The sequence below is a fragment of the Suhomyces tanzawaensis genome, assembly GCF_001661415.1.
Source record: "Suhomyces tanzawaensis NRRL Y-17324 unplaced genomic scaffold CANTAscaffold_4, whole genome shotgun sequence".
Taxonomy (NCBI): Eukaryota; Fungi; Ascomycota; class Pichiomycetes; order Serinales; family Debaryomycetaceae; genus Suhomyces; species Suhomyces tanzawaensis.
The window spans coordinates 1108197-1134324 of record NW_017963639.1 but is presented as its reverse complement, the minus strand read 5'-3'; the positions used below and the strand labels follow the sequence as shown (position 1 = coordinate 1134324).

Below are 26128 nucleotides of genomic sequence, written 5' to 3'. Positions count from 1 at the left end.
CGTGATTATCGTTTCTTACTCTCCACAATGTCTGGCGTAGGCTTGTACTTGACCCTAATGATATTGCTCCGTATCAGTGGTTTCTCTATACCTCCAATAGGAGTAAAAGATGTCTATGACCCCCAGTGGCCACCTATACCTTCCCAAACGAGCTGTTGAATCCCAACATCTCGTTAATGTCGTTGGTCCAGTCGTTCTCAGTCCGTGCCACGCACCAGATGCCTGGAGCCCCTGCCAGCTCCAGTTTCACGAGCTCGTGCTCGGGGTTGCTGACACAGATCTCGTCTCCTGGCCGCAAGCTGCGCTGGGCTATTCCATCAATGGTCAACTTGATCAGCCTGTTGCGATTCTCCTCGCTGAGTCGCACCGAAACGTGCGAAGTGACGGGAAGCACCAATGGCCTGAACAGCAACGACCGGGGACAGATGGGAGTCAAGAGGATGCATGGGACCAGTGGATGGGCAATGGAGCCACCAGCACTCAACGAGTATGCAGTGGAGCCCGTGGGGGTGCTGATGACCACTCCATCGCAGGTAGTGGTGGTGAGTAGCTCGTGATCGATGAATATATCGAGAGAGGTGAGGTGTGGTTGAGACCCCCGATGAAGGGTAATGTCGTTCATGGCGTGGATAACCTTCTCGGGGCCCACCACACCCTCGAGTGCCCTATTGGTGTCGGAATCCGTGCGCTTAACGTAGCACTCCAACCGGTGGCGGTGCAACGCCTTGGCCCGCGACTCGTACACCTGGCGAAAGCTGTGCTTGAAGGTAGAAAAGTCGAATGGAAGCAAGAACCCTAATGTGCCCATGGAGAAGCTTAAGACTGGCGGCACTCCCACGCTGGAAAACGCACTGACAGCTCGGAGGATGGTACCGTCGCCTCCCATGGTCACCACCAAGTCTGTGCGGGCCACGATCTCACCAATGGGGCCTGTATACACCACCCGACGTCCGGAGCCCTTCCATTCCTGCGCCAACTCGTCTGCCACGTCCTCACTGACAATAATGTTGACGGCGGCGTACTCGTGGTGGATGTGGTCGATGAATTGAACCATAGCGTCACGGACACGTGCATTCCACGGCTTCTTAACCACATACACGTTCTGAAGCGGCGATCGCCAGATCATGTTGTGGAGGTTGGTGGGAGTGGCTGCCACGTACTCAGGAAACTTGGCTGGCGTGAGCTCACGACACGATCTGATTTCGAGCGTGCCAGCCGACTGGAGCTGGCTCAATGCACGTTGGGAGATGAAAATTGGGTTTCGTGTTGTTCTGGTAGGTCTGGTGGTGCTTGCGGTGTAGATATTGTGAGTATTATGGAGGATGTAAGTGCTGGGAGTGTTGTAAATGCTGTGAATGTTGCGACATGAGGCTCGCCTAACGCTACCTGCTGGCAGCGCCGGTGAAGAAAATGCCCTTCTAATTGCAGCAATGGTCCAGGAAGAGCCTCGTGCTGCCGTTTGGAGTGTGTGGCAAATGGTCATTTTGGTGCAAGAAATTTGGCTGCCTGAGCCTAATGTTGATGTGCGGTCGTGCACGCCCAAACATCATGAGATGGGAAGAACAGTTTATAGTGTATTATAGGATCTGTGAGAGATTAGGGTATGTCGGGGTCTGGAGTGGGTGGCTTCTTCATACAAAGCCTCTTAAGGTACCATTATAAGAGTAGTGGTTATATTTTGATATTCTGAGCTACTGTCATGTTGCTAAAGGTGTGAGCTCCCTTAACCCTAACAGCTATCAAATTTCATAATTATATATTTCAGATTATTTCATGAGCTAACTCAGCAAGATAGTTGCATTATATTCATATATCTCTTTCTCGGCCATTTATTTGTATCTTAAAGAAATGACCACGGTAGATAACCTACTATTAGCTGCCCCAAAGATAATGCATCCAATCAATAGACCTGTCGAATCTCTTCAGTGAGTCAACGAGCAATGGTTTCCAGCGATGCCATTCTTAAATGTTTCTAATGGCTTCTGGGGTTAAAGACTCGATGCTCTACAAATGGGTGAATTTATCGTAGTTATCAAAATAGTAGCACCTCCAAGAAAGCAAGAGCGAGTTTAATGTGGAGCATCACTTCAATCTCCGTTTATTTTTCTTGACCATTAGTGTTGAATCAAAATTATTTAAACCTGTACAGCACTAGTGAGTGAAGATGTATAGTAATAGCATAATCGCAAGCTGCGTGTTTCAAGATGCGTTCTTCTTTTGGTGAGGAAATATATTGATAGTTGATTGTCATATTTTGGTTGAAGTTCATATCTCACTCTGTTCGTATCTTGATTTTTCTCTTATTGGAAATTACTTTTCCTGAAGTTGGTACTTGTTTTTCAACCTTCTTCATCTTCTCTGATTCACTCATTACTTTCTTGATTTCTTGAGGACAATAAGAAAAATCTTAGTATAATGGAATACCCTATTATCTTTCGAAATTCAATTACAGTCTAAAAAAGCTAGCCATTACCACTCCAGAGTAGTCTACCAGCTGCTGCAATTATCTTGGTCGTTCTTAAGTACTCCGATAAAATATGATTTTGCACCCAAAATGCAAATCCCGAATCTTCAGATCAGACATGCCATTTTCTACCAATCTCGATGCTGTTTACCGAATTGTTGGATTTAATAGCTCTAGACACGTCTGTAAATTGGTTCTAAAATTTAACAGGTGGATTTTTCTAGAGACTGAAGGTATCAAACTTGCCCGAAACCGGATCACTGCCAACCCATGAGCCAATTTTGGTCTTGGATTTCAGGAAGCCATTTGAAGATGGCCACTCAGTGGGGTGGTCTAGCTGGATGCTCCCCGATGACGGTTTTCATACTTAGATGCTTAGTATTACGATGATTTGCTGCTTTTTGTGCGTTTAATGAATCTTATTATAGATATTCAGCTATCGAGCCATTGGCCCTTTTATAGTTCGCTACTCTGGCTAGGAGCACTATTATCTGCCTGTAGTAACGACCTATTAGCGCATACTAGCTTATGATTTTTACCATCAAGTTAACATCGGTGTTTGGTCTTATCCAAATTATTTTTCAGGAAGAAGATCCCTGCAATATTTTTCTCTGAGTTGGAACATATTAGAACTCCATCTGAAAAGTCTCCTAATCCTCTTTCCAATCCTCCCTTACAGCCATTGTCTCTTTCGTTTACTTTTACAGACGCGGACATGCCTGTGCCGCCTAAAATACATCTAGCTCTCTCCGTTCAATTCGTTGATCTGTTGGAGCTCGTCAGGGGTGAGGATGGACTCGGAGGTGCCTGCATCCGAAGCCTTGGAAACGGATGCACCAGCCGCAGCTGGCACGGCCTCCGATTTAGTTCCATTACTCTTTTCCACCGTCTTGTGGGCGTCTTTGGTGGCTTCCTGCAACGCCTCGCCCATGGCGATGTTTCTCTCGCCCGCGTCCTTCTCGTCGTCATCATAGAACTCGGTCAACTGCTGGACCTGCTCGTCACGGGCGTACTGCGAGCCACCCTTGGTGTCCATGGCGTCAGCCTCGTCCTCGTCCTCGTCACCCAAGTCCTCGGCATCGCGCGGTACGTAGTTCATCTGCACCGACGGAGCGTGCTTAGTGTGGTCCAAGTTGGATATGATGTTGACCAAGATCTTGTTCAAAAACTCGGGCGAGTTGCTGTTGTACATGTTGGAGGGTCTGACGTCCAATTTGTAGTCAGGACCGTAGTATTCATAGTACTCGTTGTAAGGTAACTCCGTGGGCAACAACACGTCGTTCAATAATCCCAGCTCGAAGGCCCAGGTTCTGGCAACGTTTCTCATCGTGTAGCCTCCACCCCCAAGCACCATCATGGGGATGTTGAACGACTTGACGAAGTTGATGCAGTTTGCGTGGCCCTGCATCGACAAGTTGAAGCAACCCAAACGGTCACCACTCAACGAGTCTCCTCCACACTGCAACACAATGGCAGAGGGCTGGTACCACTCCACGATCTTGCTGATCAAGGGCTCGAAAATGGACTTGTAGGTGGAATCGTCGATTCCGTCTCTCAAGGGCACGTTAACTGAGTGGTACTTACCCTCACCTACCCCGATGTCTCTCAATTCACCTGTTCCTGGGAAGAACTCTCCATACTTGTGGAAAGACGCAGTCATGACTCTGTCGGTGGTGTAGAACGCCTCCTCAACTCCGTCACCATGGTGCACATCGATGTCGATGTACAACACACGTGGGTAGTACCGCAAGAGCTCGATGATACCAAGCACGATGTCGTTCAAGTAGCAGAACCCTGAGGCCTCCAGCTTTTTGGCGTGATGGAGCCCACCGGCATAGTTGATGGCAATATCACACTTTCCACGGTTCAAACGGGCAGCACCCTCCATGGACCCACCCCCAGAGATCCCGCAGTACTCAAATAACCCGTCAAACACGGGACAGTCGTCTCCCACGTTGAACTTGATCTGCTCCTTGGCAAACATCTCCAAGTTGTCGGGCGAAACGCGGCTCAAAAAGTCGATGTACTCGTCCGTGTGGAACTGGCACATCTCCTGCTTGGTGGCAGGCTTGGCTCGGTAGATTTCCATCTTTTTGTAGAGTCCGTAGTTCATGATCAACGAGTGGGCCATTCTTATCCGATGAGGCTTCATGGGATGTCCGGCGCCATACGCGTAGTTGCCGATATCGGCATCGTAGAAGTAGGCGATTCTCTTCTTCTGGTTGGGGTCGACCTTGAGCTCGTCGAACGGAAGCTGGACGTACATGGCTGTGGAGTGTGATGGAAGGCGTCGAGTTTTTGCTGGCTGAAAAGTACCGGGTGTGTGCAGGACGGGTTGGTGAGATTAATGATGGGAGATAACTGGAAGCGACTGAGAATGATGGAGGATGGAGGCCGGAGGCGATTGAGATGCTTTCTAGGCAGTATAGTAGTAGTGACAGGCTAGTCAAATTGACCAAGTTTGTATGTTGTTCTGCAGGGTGGAAGGTCTGGTATGATTCGTAAGTTTTAAGCTCAATTGGCTTCCCCAGACCATTGAATTAAGGTGATTAATGGAGCGAGAAAATGCAGAACAATGTACGAGATTAATGGAGGGGATTACTGTTGGCAAGTGTAGTGAAAGTAGTGAGCTATATGGCGATAAGAGAGATTATTTCTAGGAATTGTTCTAGTAGTAAGTAAAATGGTCCAAGAATGGATTGGTGGATTGTGGTCTGAAATGAAATTCAATACTCTTCTAGCGTATTAGGAAAGCCAGCAGGGCTAGGAGAGAAGGAAGTGGGGACCTGTTCGTTTGTGGTCTATCCATCAATCCCAGGAGCTCGTTATTGTATTTTTTGTGGTGTTTGTTCTTGTTACTTTTGGTTCCTATCTTTGCTGTTAGAAATAACAATAACTTGCTTCAAGGATTCTGACAAGTGCAACCAGAAGACGTGGCTCAAATATCTAGCAGTCTTTCCGTCAACTTATAGCATGTTATTTGCGGCAAGACAAATTCCCTCCTCTCGTGTGGCATACTTCTATTGTGCGTCTTGATATTGGCCAGCTGCGAGGTATCATCGAGTTCTAGACCACCCTAGTTTGTTCGGCTCTAACAACAATAGTTTCAGCATTAATAGCGCAAAAACCATCCTGATTTATCATTTAACTTGCTTCTTATATCTATACCTAAGTATTGGCCCTGATTCCATAAATTATTCTTTCGTATACCTCTGTTCAAAATCTCTCCTATACTTATATATTTGATGTATACATATGTCTCTATAATCTGGATCGCCGTTCCATCCAGCGAGTTTGAATGCAAAAAATTGCTATACTGGGACAGGGATGGAATTGAATTGTGGATATAGACAATACCCGGGCTTGTTGCTCGCAACTTATCGTGGAAGAAGTTCCCTGTACCTATCCTTGGCCTCTTGTTGGCTAATTAACAAATGGTGCTGCATTACTGGCCATTTCTCTAGATCCTCCTTCACAGGCACTGGTACTTTAAAACACAATTTTTTGAACTGTCGTATGTTTCAGTACCTCTCCATATCATTTCACGTTCCGCGCGACTCCACAATCGACTCCCATCCACGGCCTATGGCCAATTGCCAGCAACAGTAATATTATGTAATTGATGACTAATTCTGGCGGGCATCCCGTCTTCTTTGGCCGTACTCTTGGAGCTGCTGGTTCAACTGCGACTGCAACTGCGACTGCTGGCAGAAACGCTCGTACATTTCCTCATCAACATCGAAGTTGATACCGTTATTTTTTGCGTGGATCGATCTAGATGTTGCTGCTACTGGCAAGAGCCAGTGAGCCCAAGTCTCGCCCATTATGCTGGTCCAGTTCCTCTTCCATCCAAGGTCGTAGATGTTGCCGACCTTCTCGTTTTTGTTGAATTCGTACTGGAAACCTTTGTCCCAGTTGGCCTCATGGAGCTCAAGCGTCGTCTTATTCCTCAAAACCAAATACACCAGGAAGCCTGCAAACACGGCAGTGGCACCGCCAAATGCAGCAGCCAATACAAAGAGCACTACCACGTTGATGGACAAGAACTGGCCGGTTTTGTACACCTCGCCAGTGAAAAACCTCCACAACACCGCTAGCGAGGCCCCGAAAAGAAGTCCCGAGTAGATGCTGACGTACACCAAGAACTGCACAAAGAACTTGTGGTTGAAGTACCCGATACAAGTGGTGAACCACGGGCAGTAGTGGTCCATGCGAAGAATGCATTTGCCTGAACTTGAACAGTGGTGAGTTCTGTCGGGTTTCCACACCAGACACTTGGTACAGAACACCACTCCACCACCTCGCTTCGAATGGACGGTCATGAACTCGGTGGGGGGCGATTCTGGGGCGACCAACTCGTCGGTGTTTGACAAGAAAGGCACGCTGGGGTCGTCGTAGGGGCTTTCGTGGCTGGGATCGAGCAATGACTCGTCCATTGGGCCTTCTGTATCCTCGTGACGGCCCTCTCCATCCACGGTGCTTGTGATTTTCGTCACGTTCTGGGGACGAAGGCTCTGGATGTTTCGTATTCTGAGCTCAGGGTAGTCCAATGGAGATCCTGGACCTACTCGGATGACGAGGAAGTAGCTGTAGATGATCAATGTGTATAGCACGAGTTCCAGCACCACGAGCGTGTAGGTGATGGCGGAGCCATAGGCGTCTGCCATGTCGGGAGTTATGAGAAGGAGCAACACAAACAACGCCCACGTCACCACGCCGATGCAAAAGACTTTGGGGAAAAGCGAGGCGAGCAAACAGCAGAACGACTCCATCCTGGACGCCATGTTGGACTGCTTGAGCATGATGTAAGGTTGGGAGATGAGCATGGGTGTGGAGTTGTTTGGAGGAGGAGCGTCACGTGAGTGGCGATAGCTAGACGAGTACTGGAGTTGTCGCTAATTTCTGGCACAGTGTCGCTATTTTTCTGGCTAGTACCGTGCGGCTCAAGCCGCTAGCGTGGATGTGTGAGTTACTGACAGCTTTTCTCGCTAGGCACTAGCGAGCAGTTATTACTTTACTATCAAATATCCCTCTTCAGGGTGTCGTGCGACTAGTCATATCATTATTGCTTGTAATGCATACACAGACGTGCAATTCTGCACAGATTATGGGCATGTGGTGTATATTTTCCTTTTTCTGGAATTTAAATTTATTATTTGTTCTATTTTGAAGATCATTTCTCAAACTTAAATAATGATTTGTCTTCTATTTTGAGGATCGTCTCTTGAATTTATTATTTCACGATCTTACTTACTTTAAAGTTCTTCTCTAAAATTGATAATTATGACATATCATTAATTTTGAAGATCTCCTCTTTAATTGTTAATCCACGGTTGTTTACTTACAAATGAGAATCTATTGTATGCGTATTGTCAATTTTTTTTACTTCCAATAGAAGTAAAAATGGATTTAACGTAAAAATTAATCTTTAATGTTTGTTAGGTTTATCCTACTTGCCAAGTCCTAGATCGTGGAATTTCTGAATCACTTTAATTCATTCAATCTTTCCTCATCTCAAAGAGATTAATAATTTTAAGACCTCGATACAAATGGAAATGTACTTTTCAAGATTGGCCCGCTTTCTTCAAGTTAATAAACATATGAATCTATTTGATTGGATTTTATTATGAATTTACCCATATGCTACATTAGGGTAAGGTTTAATTTATTGTCAATACTTTGGAATCTGCAACTCTATATAGTAAAGGTTTTGGTATCCTCCCTTTTTTATTGTGACTATTTTGATATCTTTGAATCTATGCGAGGGGGAAGATTTACTCTAGTCTCGCTACGCACCATGCATTGCCTATCTATCTCCCTGGCTACTCCTTCTTGGGCTTCACCGATGGTCCCTGGGCCTTCTTAACTCCCTCGAACCCTACGCCGCCGAACACCAATCCCACGCCCAACCACTGGACTCCCGTTAAATTGTGGCCAAACAAAACCACACTCAAAATCATGCTCAACATCTTTCTGGTCACCGTGGCAGTGATGAGCACCAATGAGTCGAACTTCTCCAAGATCACAAAAACAAATACCTGGCCCACCGACCCGAACACCGCAAACGCCAAGATGTTGGTCAACACCTCGGGATACTTGTGCACAAAGTCAAGAGTGTAGGTGAGCTCCGAGCTCTTGAAAACGGCTGTGTAGGCTGCAGTCAACACGAATACGAATAAATTCAAGATGCACATCAAGCTGGCACCTGTGACTCTGTGGGTGCCCTGTTGGGACTTGAACAACTGGTCTTGGGTCAGGTTGGTGAGACCGTCCAATACCATAGAGCCGATCAACTGGGCCATACCCAACCCAGTCTTGCCGTCATTGATACTGGTCTTCAGCGAGGTGTGGCTGGAGGTGAAAACTGCCACTCCTGCCGTCACCAACCCTGCTACTACGTACTTGAACACAGGGAATCGGGTGCCGTACATCACCAGATGGACCAACATCACGGGAATGAGCTTGCATGACTTGGCCAAGAGGTACGCAAGGTAGTCGACATGCTTGAGCGACTCGTATCCCAATGGCGACGACAAGCTGGAGGTGATGCTAATGAGAAGAAACCACTTGAAGTACTGCAACGAGATCAGTTTCTGGTTGGTGAATATGAGGAATGGATTGCCGTGGGTCGCACTGGAGTACACAAGGCCGATGATGCTGGCAAAGAGCGCCTGGACGATGTTCACCACCAACGGAGCCTTGAAATATTCAGGCTCGTACGAGCCGTCGATACCATAAGGCTTGGTGTTGATCCTCTCCTGCAACACGGACCAGGACAAAAAGGATCCGTACAACCCTGCAACGCAGAACACGAGTGTCACCAACAGGCCCTGTTTTTTCATGGATACGGTGGCTAATGAGTGGTGTGAAATATCACTACTGGTGTTTGTGGACACTATGACATACTTGAGCGTGCGGTTACCGTGTTTTGCGGTTTATGCAGTTTACTCTTTATGGCCCTTTTGCCGTGCATCCACCACAGATCAGTGGTATATTGTCTAACAAAGTCTGCTCGCGGAGGCTTGGGCTATCGGGTGGTACTACTGGCACCACTTTAGGCCCAAGTTTTGTCCTCAGTACTCTTTTATCTACCCCTGCAATTTTTTGGGTTTGTGGATATAATTTCTGCTATGCGAGTTTATTTCGATATTTTGCAATAAAGCACGCAGTGGACATGCATTATACAAACCCTTACATACACGAAAATGGTAAGTTCTTCACTCACAAAACTTTAGTGGCCAGCGAGTAATATTTTACCCTGGCTATCTTGGAGAATAATCTCTAGTTTCAATTAGCACATTGTGTTACATTTTATTTGCCTTTAAAGTTAACTACGTCCAAAAATACCAAAAAAACCACCACGCTTCTTGCCATCTTGATCTTCAGCACTTGTTTGTGGAGCTGGACTTGTCGAAACTGGTGCAGCAGAGGAGGAACGTCCCAAGTCATAATTGATATAGTTGTAACTGATATCAAACAATACAGGCTTGCTTAAAATCGAGTGAATCTTTGGAGGAGTAGCCAAGTCCACAAGCTCCAAGCCAGTCTGGAACTTGTTCGAATTCTCGACGATCGAGCCGATGTCTTTAGATTCAAGGGCATTGTGGGCCAATGCATGTGCGTGCAAGAACTTGGCGTTGAAGTCTTGCGCGTATTTCTCGAAGTCGATGTTGGATGTGATATTGTAGGGGAATTCTTCAAACTTGGTGAATTGTTCTTCAGTGATGAAGTCATCCTTCAAGCTCAGGTATATGGTCAAAGCTTCCGCGTACTTGTTGGTGGCGATGTAAAGGTTGGCAACATAGATACACTTCTTGGCGTTGAAGTACTTCTCCAAGTCCTCAAGCGACTGATGCAACTCTTCGTCATTATACACACCCGGCAATTCCTTCAAGTCTTGGGTGATGGTTATGATGTTGTCGTAGAATGGAACCACGTTTCTGTAGGTCTTGGAAGAGGTGATGTCATCGATAATGAGCAAGTCTCTCTTCATACTGGCGAAGAGCAAGTTGTACTTAATGTAAGTGAGCAAAATGGCTCTGTTCTGACTCTTTTCCATGTCATCTTCATCGTTATTTCTCTCGATATCTTGGCTATGGATATCCAACACATTGGACCAGTTAGTTCCCAAAATGTCGTAGTCGGTGTTTTCGTCAGTCTTGAGCAAAGCCATGATGTTGTAAGCAACTTCGTCGTTGTAGATCTGAGCTTCGTGTCCTCTCCATTCAATGGAGTCGATCAATTCGGTCGACGATATTTCTGAAACCAAGTCTGGCTTTTGTGCTTTTATGATGGAAATGGTAGGGGACAAGTATGGTAAGTTTTCATCGTGGCAGTGCTTTCTGGAAACACTTTTGATATCCACAGCCCTGGCATCCATTTGAGAAAGTGCCAAGTTCAACGATGGATCAATGACGTTATCAACCAACTCCTTCTCGAGGGTTTCTGCTGCTTCGAACACATCTTCGCCCTGGAACTCCTTCTCGCCTTCCTTCTGGACAGCGGTCCAGAACTCGAGACCTACCCTCGCTATAGAGTACGAGGTTCTGGCCAGCTCCCACTGCTTCTTGGTCACCGACAACTGGCCCTGGATCAACGCAGCGAAAATGTACAATTCGATCCTAACCAAAGCTGAAGCTTCGTTCTGGGCCAATTCCAAGATCTTCTTGGAGGTGTTCAATGCCTTTTTGAGTCTGCTGACCATCAAGTTCTTCTGGCCTGCTCCATGCTCGTTGCTGATCTCGAGCGTGTTCTTGATCTCCAACGCGTACAACACATCTCTCTCGGCTGTCAACAACAACACTAATCCGTAATTGGGATCCTTTTCGTAGTCCTGGACGGTGATTCCCGAGGTTTTCTCCTTAGTCTTGTATTGCTTGGTATCTCTTGTCACAAGACCCAAATCATGACGTAATTTTGCGATTCTTTTGTTGATTCTCTTTCTCTGCTTGCGGAAATCGTCGGGACTGGTGAGATAGGCGTTCATACGAACACCGATCGTGGTGTTAAGTGGAGAATCCATTGCAGTCCGAGATTTGGTGGTGGGTCAATTTTCGTCCACTTTTTTTACGAGGTCGTGCGCCACCAGGTGGGTGCAAAAGCTAGAGTCCATACTGGCACAGTAAGGCAGAAGTAGGTCCTGGGCCTAGGATAATGGGATGTGAATGCTGGTAGGGAGATGCTTTAGTAATAACTAAAAATTTAATTTGTAGAATCTGACTGCAGATTTGGAATTAATTTCAGTCCAATACTGATTGATTCAAGACTAATAAATGCTAATACAGAAAGTGAGAGAACTATGCAAGTCACCCAGCACACAATGCTCTCACATAGTCATGTGGGTTCCATAGCGTCTCACATATAGGATATTTTGTATATCTCTTCTCGTATTTGTCTTTTAATGCTGGGTAAAAGTTATTTCGCAAGCACTACTCTCGTTATCAGAGTGCAAATTTCTCCATACTTTCACCAGAAGTCGCCAACTAGGACTTTAATAGAGTAAAAATGTACAAAAAAGAACAGATATGGTCCCTAGCAGGATCGAACTGCTGATCTCGGCGTTATTAGCACCGCGCCTTAACCAACTGGGCCAAGGGACCTGATTTTGTTTTGTGGATGGAGACAATGGCATTCTGTCATGATATCTGAAACATATGTTTTCTTTGTCTCGACTCTTCAGCAATCCTAGCAGCCTTTCAACACATTAGTATGGACCTTTACGTCTTTTATGAACAAATAATTCATAAAAGTAGGCATTTCTTGCACTTATTTTTTAATTGAAGAAACGAGACATGCCATGGCCAGGTGGTCCCCCAAACTCTAATAAGATTCATCAAGTTTGATTCATTGGATTTACATAATATACTTCCCATTAGCAAAAAAAAAACCATTGGACTATTTTTGTTTTCGATTCTAGAGTATTGCTTACTTTGTAACTCATTGCAAAATTCAAGAATTCTGCTTATAGAAACGTATCCAAGTTAGCATGCCGAGTTGGGAGACCCCTTTTGGTCCAGGCTAATTGGATTTCTTTGTCTAATTGCAAGGTTGATTACATGAAATTCACGGAACTGTTACATTATAGTATTTTTAGCTTTTACAAAAATGTCAAAAAACTGACGATAAGTTGTACCCTTTCTTCTTCTCAGTTGAGGTCCCAATCTTGATAAGATGCAAGTCTTAAAGAATATAAAGTCCTCAATGCAGAGGTTTCTTCTTCCAGGGTTTGTCAAATCTTTTTTGCTACTATATTATCGCCTGTCATTTAATAGACTTTCAAATGAGATCGTCACAAAGATCTGAGAGCTGGGGAATGGCAACTTTAAACTTTTGCCATTTATGAAAGTGAGTCTTTTATCATTTTATAGCTCCTTTATCCCTCATTTCATCTTTTTGTACTCCAATTTTATGATAACCGTTGTAATGATTTTCCAATTCTTTTGATTTTTTAAATTTTTTTCCAATTTTGAATGAACATCAATCCAAAATAATAACTGTGTCATTGATTCAGCTCTAACAAAATGTCAGCAATAACTCCGACTCATTGGGACTCCAACTTGTAAATCCCCCAATCCCCACCATAAACTAGCCTACGCTATTGTACTCTTCAAAGAAAGCCTGACGCAGCTTTTTTGCAATAGTATTGTGCTACAAATTATCTAGGGTGCCCAATTACATTTCGTATCCATAATATTCATTCCTATTTATACTACAACTTGGCAGGCTTTTTGGCAAAGGTGTCAGGAATGTTCTTGGAGTTGTAGTCGGCAACAAACTTCAAGCCCTCCTCGACAGATTGACCGTCCAAAATGTCCTGGATACACTTCTTGGTACCTCTGATGGCCCAGCCCTGGTAGGGGCTGATGTTGGAGGCAAGCTCCTTGATGTACTCAACCCCAGATTTTAAGTCTGGCACGACTTTGGTGACATAGCCCAACCGTAACCCATCTTGAGAGCCAAATGTTTCACCAGTCAAGCAGTACTGGAACAATTGGCCCTTGTTGTTGAAGAGGGCTGGAAGCCTCTGCAAGGAGCCGATATCGGCAGCAATGCCGATTTTGATTTCGGCTATACAGAACTTGGCATCCTCGGTAGCAACTCTGATGGAGTAGCAAGCAGCGAGATCCAAGGCCAAACCCAAGTTGAGTCCGTTCAAGAGGCCAATTGTGGGAGTGCTGATGCGAGCGGGGATCCCCACGCAGTACTGGAAGTCTTCGATGTGCTTCTTCAACGCAGCCTGTCTTTCCAGAGGAGATAATCCGGAGTACAGTGCCATTTCTGCCATGGCAGATTTGAGGTCCAAGCCAGTGGTGAACGCACGAGGGACAGAGGATGATACCAAGATCACTTTGGTGGACTCGAGCTGGTCGAGCTTGACGAAGATTTCGTGGTAGTCTCTCCAGAATTGCTCGGAGAACGCATTCAATCTCTTTGTGTTGTTCAACTGGAGGTGTACGACGCCTTCCTCCACCTCGGTGACGAGGTAGTTAGCGTACTTTTTGAAGTCTTCTGGGTTGAATTGGGACATGGCTGCGGCTGGTTGCGTTTTGGGCTGGCGATGGAGTTCTACTTATACTCATTCTGGACCGAGGCCACGAATCGCGGGGTGCGCGCGACATGCATGAGATCGTGAAACGCTAATCTGCGGATTTGACACAGTGAAGGATGGTGGTGGTGGCACACGGCGGAAGCCTCTGGGGTGCTGGTGGTGCCGAAGTAGCTGGGGAAAGTCCATGTAGCGTTTCTAGGCCAGAGAAATATGGACAGGTCGATTTTTCGGTTTTTCTGAACTAGAAGTATGGATACAAGCTGAGGAGCCTCTCACTAGCTCGTAGCATGTCTTCATTTAGCAGGATTTGCTAGACTATTGCGAGTTTGCGGTTCCATTCCGAGAGTAGAGCTCACTCCAATGCAGCAAAGTGTTCCATTGCCCTTTTGTGGCTTGGGAACTGGTGCCGTGCCTGAGCTATTCTTCTCCCCTATTCTCGATCGTCCTACACATCCTGCGAATATTACTGTTTCTAGCGTCCTGGCGGGGCTGTCGAGTGGTGCAAATCTTGCAGATAGTCCGGTTAGCCTCGCTAATCTCGGTAGATTTGCGCATACGATGACGCCCTCGAGCCGTGTTGCCGTGTCTAAAGTTCAACATGTTGCAGAGCACATCTTTGGGGGGCAGTTCGTTTTTTGGAGCCCAGAAATATTTAATCAAACTAGTTCCCTTTCCAACAATTATGCTAAGATGTTTAATTCTAGCGATTTTCACTTCCGACACTGCGATGCTGCCAAATTAGCTTTAGCCATGTCATTTTCAGTCTACAATTAATTCAATATTTCTTGTATTTGATGTCGGAGAGACGCAAATTTAAAAATACCAAGTGTGCTCCGAAACTAAAAAGTATGGATTCATGCGACTATTAATTGCCAGAAGCTTTACTCACATGTTCGAATCAAAAATCAGGACGCAGAAGAGACACATCACGACTTTGGCGACTGAAAATATAGCTCTGCTGTCGGTTTATGATGAAATCCTTAGAAATTGTTTGTTACTTCGTCTTGAGCCTTGAGTATCGCTTTGTGCAACCCGACAGATAATGGATTCTGTCAGTGCTTACAATCACAATAATAATAAAATTCTATTAATGACTAACTACCCCAAGGTAGAATTGAATGCTAAAGATGCGGCCTGTGTTACAAGCTCAGCAAAAAAATACATGTGGACCAAATGCAACACCCAGTGACAATGGCAAAGCCGCCCCAGACGCAGAAACTGTGCGATAGCGGGGCTGCTGTGTACCTTTGAAACAAAAGATTGATACTTATCATGCTAAATATCAATGAGGATAATAGCCCAATTACCAACACCAAAATTAACCATAAATTATTGGCGATAGTGAACTGGGACTCGTTGCTTGGTATATCCATGTCCATGAAAATTGAATATACTATACCTAACTCAATTCCACTGAGGAAAATGCAGATCAAGTTGAGGCAAAAGTAAATGTATGCTAATGTTTGGTCGTATTCGAACTCGTACTCTTTGTGAATGTTGATGAAACGATTCCGATCAAGGAAGCTGGGTGGCTCCTCGTTGATGGAGTCGTAGTTGCTGTAAGGGTTCTCATTAATGAGGTACTCGCCCTCGGTATTCCCATATCCGTATTTCGTCTTGCCATCATGGCTGCTACTGTAATATTGAGGTAAAATGGGTTCCTTTTCCCGGCCATCAAAGATTTTACCGATGTTGGTCACCAACTTTCTTTTAAGCTTATGTGACTTCAACATAAACGTGTTGAAGAGAGATGACTCGTGGTCGTACTCCTCGTTTAATTTGACATATAACGAATAATAGTCTTCGTCAACGTCCTTGTCTAGCTTGAGTGGACTTTGATCATAAAACTGGAGCATTTTTGTGTCGTCGTCATCTTCTTCTTCACGGTCGGTAAAAATGGAAGGAATGGAGTAATTTGAAACCACACTGATGGTGGAATTTCTGTTCACAAGAGGAGGAGGTCTCTTGAGCTCGTTTCCCGTGGCTCCTGCCATGGCTCCTGCTGAAGCCAACGATTTCATCGACAAGTTTCTCTTGAGCTTGCTATCCACGTTGAGCTGGTTGTTGAACTTTTGCACGTTCTCAAAGCTCTTCAACAAGTTGAGGTTCAACAACTTGGAGTAGTGGTTATTGCCAAAGTCCCCTCTAGGGAAGGCATTGTAATAGCACGAGATCATGTACTGGTAGAAACTCAAACTCTTGAACATATTCAAGGAGTTATTGGTGGAGATGATGTTCTGAATCTTGGTAGGGAGCTTGCGGAACTTGGTGGCCGGGTAGGTGGTGGAAACAATGCCGTTCTTGGAGTCTACGGATGTTTCCATCGAGTGTTCGAAATTGCTGAGGTTGGAGTCGTTCGAATAAAATGAAAGGTGGTTATGGGGAAATCTATCGAATTTTGTGAATGCAGAACTGGATGGTTCGTGGAACTGAATGTTGGAGGTCAACTGGGGGTCGTCAGTGGTGTATATGTCGTGGTCCAAAGTGATGTAGTAGTCGTCTTGGTATTGTTTCGTGTCCGAAGATGGAGCGAGGGAAATCTGGTCCACCCGTGGAGGCTCGTCGTCGTAGGTTACAGCGTTATCGATGGAATCCTTGCGGATGTTCTCTTGTTGCTCGATTTCTTGGTGCTCTTCTTCCTCGTGGTTCTTTTTCAAGATGTATCTCAATCGCTTGCAGACGAGCTTCATGGATGGCTTCAAGTCCTTGGAAAGGATGGCGTCCAACGTGATCTTGGTCAAGGGACTGGTGGACAGGTCGAAGTACGATGCCAACTTCTTCAGGCTCACAGGGTCGTCTTTGTTCAAGAGGTGGTCCAAAAGAAGCTGCACCACGTTATTAGGAAGCACACAGTAGGCGTGCTTGCGCAAGCCACCCGTGTGAGCAATTATGGTGGAGTACGAGAGGTTTTTCTGGGAAATGATGTAGGAAGGCTCGGCGTGGAGGTCGTTGTCGTTGGTGAGAAAGAGAAAGGAGAGATCCGACGACTCCTCGTTGTTGCCCTTGAAGTTGAGGGTGATGTTGAGGTTGAGCACTAACTCGATGAGGTTATTGGTGTCGCTGGGAAGGAGGAAGTGAAGATTGAAGTTCTTTTTCAAAAAGATGGTCATGTCGAATTTAGACTCCGAGGAAACGGGTTTTTGGTGCTGGTGGGAGGCTGGAGGCTGGGACTTGGGCACCAGAACGTCGTCATGAACAGACGTGCCGTTGAGCTTGGCTGTGATCAGCTTCTGCTCCTGCTTGATTTCCTTCATGAAGTCTGTCAACTGTTTTGTGAGTCCTGAAAGGTCGAAGTTGATGAAGGAGGCAGGATTCTGGAAAAGCGATTCCTTGAGGCCGAACACGAAGCTGGCAGCGAGGTCGGGGTCGGCCGTGTAATACTTCAAGAACTTTTTCATGATTTTCTTGACAGCGATCTTCTGGATGAGGATGAATTTAGAGAGGTTTTTCAACACGACGGATATGTCGATGGCGCCGTAAAAGATCTCGTCCATGTCGTACAACACCATGCGGAGCTCCTGGCGCGTGCTGGGGCTGCCGGAGGCTGCGTCGCTGGCGTCGTACGATGACGCTACTGACGCCACCTGCCGGAAGAGTACCTGGAAGTACTGCACCTTTCGCACAAGCTCACCGTGCTTTGTCTGTACAAACAAGTTGATGTAGTCGAAGTTGTCGAGGAAGCTCTGGCGCAACGGCACGAGGCCATCGGGCTTGCCCTGGGTAATGGCACGGATCTGGGCCTTGAGGTCATTGTAGTCGATGTTATAGGAGCGCCATTCGGGTATGGAAAGATGGTGGAGGTTGTTCCCAAACTTCATTAGTTGGGTTTGGCGTGGTGTGCGTTGTGGGTGGGGGTGGCTGCGCCGGCGGCATGGGGGGACCCATATCTTTATATGTCTGGGCTGGGTTTTTTCTGCAGTCACGGTGGGGCTGGTGCGAGTGACTCGGGGGGCTCCGAAACCGCGGAGAGCGGCTGGCAGCAGCTCTGCTGGGGGAAGGGCGGGGTGGTAGCACGGGCAGGAGGGGCATAGGCGTGGTGTGGAGGCTCCTCTGGCGTGGGAAAGACCGTTGGCGTGTCTGGCGACATGGCGAGTCGGGCATCGTTAGTGAAAGCATCTCCAAGGCGTCTTATCATCACACCTACAGTTGCCGCATTGGGAGGTGCATACCAGAGATAATCTGATAGTTTCAGCCATGTGCAATCCGCACATAGGCGCGCATGCATGCAAATGCAACAGTGAAAGTGATAGACGCCTCCCTCACCAAAACGGCAGCGGCTCTGAACAATAACACCCGAGCCGCTGTCCAGCACCAGTTCCATTCGTGCTCAATAGTGCCTAAGCCTGGCTGCACTCTCCACAAGTGCTACTGTGATTGTCCCGAAGATTTTTGTGTCACACTCCAATTGCCGAGCATGCATCTCGAGGGTAAATCTTTGATGCAATTTTTCACTCAGGCAAGGTATGTGTGAATCGAGCATGCCGTCCGATGATCTAATAGGCGAACCGTACCGCTCTTAGTCTCGTAACGGCCACTAGCGTCGATCATCTCCCTTTTTGGGCCTCCCCTGAAGTAGTCTAGCTTGCGTCGGACACACAAAACCGCTTCGTATATTACATCCAATGGCGTGCTCGCATTCGGTTCGAGATGGGCGGGCTTCACAACCACCAAATTGCATCCAAGCCAACGTGGGGCCTGCCAGACCACACCAGACCAAGTATCACAAGATTGAGCAGGCGTCTAAACCTGGCCTTGCCTGCTGTGCAAGTTATGCTCACTAGCAGTTTTTTGGGCTAGAGAACGCTACGGTCAGTGGTTTTGCTGGCTGGAAGATTCACTATTCTACAGGCTCACGTTGAGCCGATAGTACGAGCCAACGAAGGTTTCAAACGCAAGTGAATGGGGCTGATCGTGCGACCACCAGCCCTTCTATTATTTTGACTCGTGTGACGACAACTTTTCACCAACACGGATTTTTTGAAGTTCAGGCACAAATTTGGCGCTGGTCCTTAGTGCGCATCATGCAGGCGGCCTACAGACTGCCGCATGTAGGCCAATTGAGGATATCTGCGCCGTAAATAGATCCAGCGGCGAGCCGTGGTAGTTTCTGCACCATGAGATGGACCCTTGGGGTTTCGGGACCTGTGGTGAATGCAACATCCCAGTGGACTATGCCAGGCTGACCCTCAGCCACGGGAGTAGGCGTTCGCGGAGGGGGTGCCACTGTTGTGAGGGAGCCAGGGCTGCCTGGTTGTCGCGGACTAATACCATGCAGCTTTGACAGAGCCAATTTCGGGACTCGCTACCACGGGTCTTGGCCATTAGTAAACTAGTGCATTTCTTGCAGCAGCTGTATATTAGCGGTTTTATCATATGATTCATGCACAAGTATGCAACCCATCCAGTTTTTCCGTGTTGCATGGCACATCACCGACACCATCCACATCGGGATTAGCTTTAGGGTTAGTTTTCGGCTACCTCGGCGTGTGGGCCATCAGTGATCCGGCAAATGTTGACTCGGGGTGGCCAGGAAGGGCATGTGGGGGATCACAGCATGTTTGACACAGTGGGGGATCGAGCCGTTTGAACGCATAGAGAGATGTAATAAAACATATTACGCTAAAACATAGCCAATTACGAAGTGTGGATAGTAGCAGATTCGGTTACTTTCCAATATTCTTTCCTCTAAGATATCCAAGAAGGTCGGTGGATTGCATACCTCGATGGCTAGTTGCAGATTCGAGTTTACTTCACGGACCCTACGTCCTGGATTGAAGCATGGATGTGAAAACTATCCATTCTACATTTTGTGATTCGACAATTAATAATTACCAGATGTGTATACACTTGTAGGGAAACCATCGTGGGATCACATTCGGGTTGCAATCGACCCTGTAAGGATTAGATCAAGGAATGGATTTCTGGTTGTTCAGCAAGCTCTTATCTTACAAAATCTAATTCAATAATCCACAATTTGTGCCTGCTTTCTCCTCGGCACGTTGCAAGTAGGATTGTTGTCTCATAACCTCTTAGTAACTGCTTGAACGCCTAAAGATTAATACAGCTTAAGGGGATAAATCGTATTGTAGTGTGACATTACAAAGCTCGATTTACCTATCATATACTTGAACACTTCTCTCAGGAATTATTAGACATATTGGCCTCAGTAAAATCATAGCTCTTCTTCCATGTAAGAGCTGGTCCTATCCTCAAGCCTTTGTGTCGTTTTCATCCACATACTGGAGGTATCACAATTAACCTACGAGTTATTCAGAGAAATAGCTACGAATATCAAATACATGTTATAGTAGTGATGTCAGACCATTATCACTTAAATCTATGATAATGAAACCAATTCAGCAACGTTTACCTTGATGCATTTCTATCGAGCCCAGATGTTCATCACTTTCCATATGACATGGGTGTGATCTCAAATACAGAATCACGAAATAAAATCCAGTTGTACATTTCACTCTAAACCATAAACTATCTGTTGGAAACCACTACTATCTTCAGCTCCTTAAGCATTACCCACCTTCGTGGCCTTCACAAACACAGGCACCATCCCTCCAGTGCCCACGGCAAACGAACGGTGACCCAACACCAATAACTGGGCTCGGATCGAGCCACTGTGGCTGGTAATACTCACGATATCCTCGGGAGTGGTGGTGAAAATCTCCTGGAGGTTTCTGTTGATGCGGAGAGCATGTTCAGCCACGGTTTCTCTGTAATCGTCCTTGTAGTAAATGTCGTTTTCCTCGAAGCCAGGCTCGATCCGGAACCCCAACTTCTCGTACTTTTGGGCAATCACCGACCTGGGCGACCGCTTGTCGCAGGTATGGACTCCAATGGTTTCACGGACGTTTTCCTGGATCAACGGCTGCACCTCTTGGAGATCCACCACCCCATCCCAGGTGTTGATCAAGGTGTCGATGGAGCGGCTCAAAGGCGACACGAACCACTTTTTGGGCACAATGAGGCTGGGGTCTCTGGCAGTGTTGTTGAGCACTTCGATTTTCCACTGGGCCCTGTTTTCCTGGGCCTGGCTGATACCCAAGTCCGTCAACAACGGATCTGGACCCCACACGATGGTTCCGTCGCCGTTCTTCTTCAGCCAGTACTCGTTCCAGGCACTGTTGCCGTACTTGGCGTGGGCCAAGTTGTGGTAGCCTTGACCATGGCGAGCAAGAAACAAGATCTTGTACCGCTCGTTGGCGCCAGCGTTGGCGTTGAGCGTTTTCAAGTTGTCCACCACCTCGTCCCAGCTGCCAATGACTCCGAAGTGCTCGTCCAAGTACTGGAACCGCAGGTCGTCGGTGGCGGCTAGCGATTGTTTGAACTGATTGGGGACGACTTCGAACTTCCAGTAGGAGTCCAACGACTGTTCCAAGGCGGCTAAGCCTTTGGTGTAGCTGGCACTGTCATCAGCCGTGAGCTGGGAGTCGAGGACGTCGAGGGCGCTGGGTCCAGTAACCATGTTGTGGTGAGGAAGGAAGTTAGCGGGGGCCACGTTTGTGGTAGGGAGAATAGGACGCGGGTCGGGAGACGAGGGAAAGAGGTGGGACGCAGCTAGGAGGAGGTAGGTGAGGTTTTGGGGCCAGGGGTACCACATGGGGGTGGAATTGAGTCAAGGAAGGGAGAGGTGGAAGGAGTGACGGACGTGGAGGACGTGATGGGTGTGAAGTGATGCAAATGGTGGTGGGGAGGGGAGAGTAGAGTTAGGGAGCGTTAGGGAGAGCTAGGGAGTGGCGAGGGGAAGTTAGCGAGGGAGGGGCGAGAGGTGGCGTGGGGAAGTTAGCGAGGAAGTGTAGAGACAGCGAGGGGAAGAAAGCCAGCGAGGTTAGCGAGAGGGTCAGCGGGTGGTGCTGGGAAGAGCTGCTGTGCCGATGCTTGGTTGTAGATAGAAGCTGCCACTGGGCTGCCCCAGACTAGACCCCGTCCGCTATTAGCTGCTACAGGGGGAACCGAAACTAGCTCATCTTTATAAAACCTTTACAAATAGACCTCAGGTGAATTTCTTGCCCCAAGTCTACTCATGGCATGAAGCTAGAAAAGCGGATCTGGTAGTACCACTATTGAAACTAGAATGGGGTACTACTGCCGACTGAGCGTCGTTCTGAATATTCCCTCGCACCTCGCTAATTCTCGGTACTGCTCGCTACGCTGCCACCCAGATTCCATTCGATTTCGTCAGCCTTCGGAAGCGATACTCCTGGACTGCTCAAACCAAACGAATGGCCCCACTACGAACTTTGAAGTATGGAAACATGAGGCTTTTTCCGAGATTTCACTGCTGTCAAACTGTTGGAAGTCTCCGCATGCGTCTCTTTTCATCACCATTTCTTACATGTAAATTCACTCCTCTGTCAACGTGCGTTTCGTGGTGTTACCTTACACCACAACGCTTCAAGCTATAGGATTGGGCATAGTCACCAGTGCCGTATACTTGATTGTCCCCAAAAGTTAAAAAGGAACAAGCCTAAAGGGTTTCAATAATCTTCGCGCGGCCATCCTCACTAATCCTCACTAATCCTCACCTCATTAACCCTCACTAATCACCTAGTTGTCGCTATCCTCGCTATCTCATCCTCCCCAACACTTCCTACGCGCAACTCACTAATACTCGCACTCCCGCACTATTTTTCGCTACTGTTTCTCGCTACCCTGGCACCCTCAGCCTCACTCCTCTCCCTACGCTGGCACTACCGCACCACCCTCACTAATCTCCAACCACACACACTACCCGCCCACTTATTCTTGCTTTTCGTCCACTTTTACAACAACATCCACCATGGAAAACTACAACGATGACCTCTACCCATTGGCGTTGCTAATGGACGAATTGAAGCACGACGACGTGTCCAATAGAGTCGAGGCTATGGAGAAGTTGGACACCATCGCTATCGCCTTGGGACCCGAAAGAACCCTCAAGGAACTCATTCCGTTTCTTAACGACGTGGCCCAAGACGACGAAGAGGAAGTGTTTGCCGTTCTTGCAGCCAAGCTCGGTGACTTCGTGCCCTTGATCGGTGGCACAGCTCACTGCCTGCCTTTGATCGAGATCTTGACCATTTTAGTGCTGATGGAAGAGCCTATAGTCCGCGACAAAGCCATTGACTCGTTGAACAACATCAGCTTGGAGTTGTCGGACGCCGAACTTGCCGAGGTGTTCATCCCGTTGGTTCAGTCCTTGAGCCAGGGCAACTGGTTCTCCAAGAAGATCGCCAGTTGCGGCTTGTACAAATCGGTGCTCGTCAAGGTGCCAGCAGCCGCCAGAATCGAGTTGTTGAACCTGTACCTCAAGCTAATCACCGACGACTACCCCATGGTTAGAAGAAGCGCAGCCACTAACTTGCCCGAATTGATCAACTTGTTGACTACGTTCACCTCCGCCAACCCCAACCATGACAACAAGGTCAACAACGAGGACTGGGAGATCATCAGCAAGATGTTCCACCATCTCATCAACGACGATCAAGACTCGGTCAAGTTCTTGAGCATCGACGTGTTGATCGCCATCTTGGAGTTCTTCAAGAACATTGGTGAGGACAGCTTCAACTCCGACTTCTTGACCTCGGCGTTGAAGCTCATCAGCGACGAGCTGTGGCGCGTCAGATACACGGCTGCCGACAGATTCAGCAAGATAGCCGAGAACTTCGAGTCGAAGGAAGAGGAGTTGTTCCAGCTTATCGACCCTTTCATCAAGTTGATGAACGACAATGAGGGAGAGGTCAGAAAGGCCGTGTGCAAGCAGTTGCCTGAGTTCTGCCACTTGTTGATAAAGTACAAGTCCACCAAGGCCACCATTTTGTCCAAGATCATCCCCGTTTTGAACGACTTGTCGCAAGATAACCAGGAAAACGTCAGAGCTTCGTTGGCTTCGAGCATAACCAAGTTGTCCCCCATCTTGGAAAGGCAGTCCACCATCGACAAGTTGTTGCCTATCTTCTTGACAATGTTGAAGGACGAGTTCCCAGACGTCAGATTGAACATCATCTCCAATTTATCTGTGGTCAACGAAACCATCGGTATCAATCTTTTGTCCACCAACTTATTGCCAGCTATAACCGAATTGGCTCAGGACCACAAATGGAGGGTCAGATTGGCCATCATTGAATACATGCCCAAGTTGGCTAATCAATTGGGCGAGTCCTTCTTCAAAGACGAATTGTTGTCGTTGTGTATGTCGTGGTTGTGGGATCCTGTGTTCGCCATCAGAGACGCTGCCGTCAAGAACTTGAAGGAATTGACCACCATCTTCGGCTCTAACTGGGCCAACTCCGAGATCATCAACCGTCTCTTGAACAACGACGACAAGATCGACGAAGACGATAAGATTGATTACTCCAATTTCATCATTAGAATTACCTGTTTGTTTGCCATAACAAGCTTGATTCCAGTAATTGACTACGAGATCATCGAGGCCAAGATTTTGCCATTCATCAACAGCTTGATCGTGGATGCTGTTCCCAACATCAGATTCAACGTTGCCAAGTCGTACCTTGTGATCGTAGAGAGCTTGGTCAAGAGCAACACCGTTGGTAAAGATGAATTGCACAAGTTGATCAACACCGAGATCCTTCAAAACTTGGAGAAGTTGCAAAACGACGAGGATGTGGATGTCAGGTTCTATTCTAGCAAGAGTATCAGAGGCATTAATGAGATCTTAGCCTAGACTGCCCACCTGATACACCCAATGCATTTACGATTTTGCTGCCCTCGATTCCATAGTTTAATTCCTCTGATCGTGTGATCTCTTATGAACTTTATTACATGTTATTCGTTACTGATATATACAAACGTAGGAGGTGTAGCGTACACTGCTCCAATGAGCGAAACATAGAGGTGCCAGCAAGTCATAATTATTGCTGGAGAGAACACCTAAAATCGTTGAAGACCAACAGGAAAACCAATTGTCATTGCTGGATCACGCAAAAAACTAGCATAGTAACTCATCACTAGAATTACTAACGGTGAGTACAGTTATTTGGGTATGTTAAAGTAGGATTCAGATTGTATTAATCCCAATGTAATGAAAGAATGAGTGATATCGCTGGTATCATCATATCATGAGACATCTCACAGGAAATGAGAGGCCACTCGGTTAGTCAAACTAATTATTAGCATATTCACTTGAATTGTTCTGTTAATTATTGACGAAGTAATCTGGATTGTAGACATAAATCACCAAAATTGTTCAGTTAAATTACCTGAATTGTCCAGATAAGTACCGGACTATCAAATATAGACAGCCCGAATAGTTCCGATAAATACCTTAATTTCCCAGATATAACCACCCGAATTGTACAGATTGATACCTGAATAGCTCAAAAATAAATATGCTCGGCTAGGAGTGCCCTTCCATCTAATTTGCCTCCTTTGCCTCCTTCTTTCTCTGCAACTTCTCGAAATCAAAGTCGAATGAGGCTCCACATCCGCAAGCAGTCGAAGTGTATGGCGAGTCCACCACCTTAAACGAGCTACCGATCAACTCCTTGGTATAGTCGATCTTGGAGTCCTGCAAGATTTCCAATGACGATTCATCCAACACCACCTGTGCCACTTGTCCAGTACCGTCTTCTCTCTTGAACACCAAGAGCTCTTCGTCGGCATCTGCAGCTATTTCTTTCTCCAAATCCGTGAGGTTCAAGTTGTACTGAAACCCGTGGCACCCACCACTTTCCACGCTGATTTTCAAGGCGGTATTGGGGTTATTATCGGTTTCAGCAATGCTGTTGAGCTTGTTGCTGGCTCTAGAAGTAATGGCTAATTGGAGGTCTGTGGTTCCGTGGATAAGCTTGGTGAGGTTGAAGTCGTCAATATCCTCCTGGGGGACCAGCTCGTGCTGGGGAGCCGGCGTTTGTGGCTGGTTTGGGAGGTTAAACGTCGATGCTTTGAGGGTCTTGGAAGTATCTGGTCTGGTAGAAGGAGTTTGTGGAGCTGAGTAGAAGCGGGAAGGCGCCAACACAGCGCACGCTGGAAGGACAGTGCCTACGCGGGAGGCGCCTATACGCCTTCTGGCGATTCTGAAGCTGCTTCTGGAGATCATGATGGATGAGGATTACTAAGGACGAAAACTGGTTGTATAGTCATTGTCACGTGATACTAATCACGTG

At 46.9% G+C, this 26128-nt stretch overlaps 8 protein-coding genes and 1 non-coding gene across 9 annotated transcripts; 1 reads left to right on the top strand and 8 right to left on the bottom strand.

Annotated features, from left to right (window-relative positions):
- Positions 1 to 133: 133 nt before the first annotated feature.
- POS5 (NADH kinase) lies at positions 134 to 1483 on the bottom strand (the record flags this gene model as incomplete). The annotated part of the gene is made up of 2 exons (XM_020211696.1): positions 134 to 1219; positions 1382 to 1483. The coding sequence occupies 2 exons, from the start codon at positions 1481 to 1483 to the stop codon at positions 134 to 136; spliced, it is 1188 nt and encodes a 395-aa protein (XP_020064483.1).
- A 1720-nt stretch (positions 1484 to 3203) lies between these two features.
- RPD31 (histone deacetylase) lies at positions 3204 to 4730 on the bottom strand (the record flags this gene model as incomplete). The annotated part of the gene is made up of 1 exon (XM_020210023.1): positions 3204 to 4730. The coding sequence occupies one exon, from the start codon at positions 4728 to 4730 to the stop codon at positions 3204 to 3206; it is 1527 nt and encodes a 508-aa protein (XP_020064482.1).
- Positions 4731 to 5643: 913 nt separating this feature from the next.
- On the bottom strand, positions 5644 to 7327 carry CANTADRAFT_26317 (palmitoyltransferase). Its single transcript, XM_020207730.1, has one exon. The coding sequence runs from the start codon at positions 7246 to 7248 to the stop codon at positions 6091 to 6093; it is 1158 nt and encodes a 385-aa protein (XP_020064481.1). The 5' UTR covers positions 7249 to 7327; the 3' UTR covers positions 5644 to 6090.
- A 790-nt stretch (positions 7328 to 8117) lies between these two features.
- On the bottom strand, positions 8118 to 11486 carry HUT1 (Hut1p; the record flags this gene model as incomplete). Its single annotated transcript, XM_020206203.1, has 2 exons — positions 8118 to 9317; positions 9821 to 11486. The coding sequence occupies 2 exons, from the start codon at positions 11484 to 11486 to the stop codon at positions 8287 to 8289; spliced, it is 2697 nt and encodes an 898-aa protein (XP_020064480.1). The 3' UTR covers positions 8118 to 8286.
- Positions 11487 to 11989: 503 nt separating this feature from the next.
- CANTADRAFT_t133 lies at positions 11990 to 12063 on the bottom strand. Its single transcript has one exon. It is a non-coding gene; the product is annotated as a tRNA-Ile (tRNA).
- A 1109-nt stretch (positions 12064 to 13172) lies between these two features.
- Positions 13173 to 17830, bottom strand: CANTADRAFT_6492 (uncharacterized protein; the record flags this gene model as incomplete). Its single annotated transcript, XM_020210905.1, has 2 exons — positions 13173 to 14015; positions 15320 to 17830. 2 exons carry the CDS (start codon positions 17828 to 17830, stop codon positions 13173 to 13175), a joined length of 3354 nt encoding a protein of 1117 aa, XP_020064479.1.
- Positions 17831 to 20532: 2702 nt separating this feature from the next.
- Positions 20533 to 21489, bottom strand: CANTADRAFT_50780 (putative phosphomutase; the record flags this gene model as incomplete). Its single annotated transcript, XM_020209871.1, has 1 exon — positions 20533 to 21489. One exon carries the CDS (start codon positions 21487 to 21489, stop codon positions 20533 to 20535), a length of 957 nt encoding a protein of 318 aa, XP_020064478.1.
- Positions 21490 to 22803: 1314 nt separating this feature from the next.
- On the top strand, positions 22804 to 24687 carry TPD3 (protein phosphatase 2A structural subunit; the record flags this gene model as incomplete). Its single annotated transcript, XM_020209951.1, has 1 exon — positions 22804 to 24687. One exon carries the CDS (start codon positions 22804 to 22806, stop codon positions 24685 to 24687), a length of 1884 nt encoding a protein of 627 aa, XP_020064477.1.
- Positions 24688 to 25377: 690 nt separating this feature from the next.
- On the bottom strand, positions 25378 to 26061 carry ISA2 (Isa2p; the record flags this gene model as incomplete). The annotated part of the gene is made up of 2 exons (XM_020211695.1): positions 25378 to 25930; positions 25988 to 26061. 2 exons carry the CDS (start codon positions 26059 to 26061, stop codon positions 25378 to 25380), a joined length of 627 nt encoding a protein of 208 aa, XP_020064476.1.
- Positions 26062 to 26128: the final 67 nt, after the last annotated feature.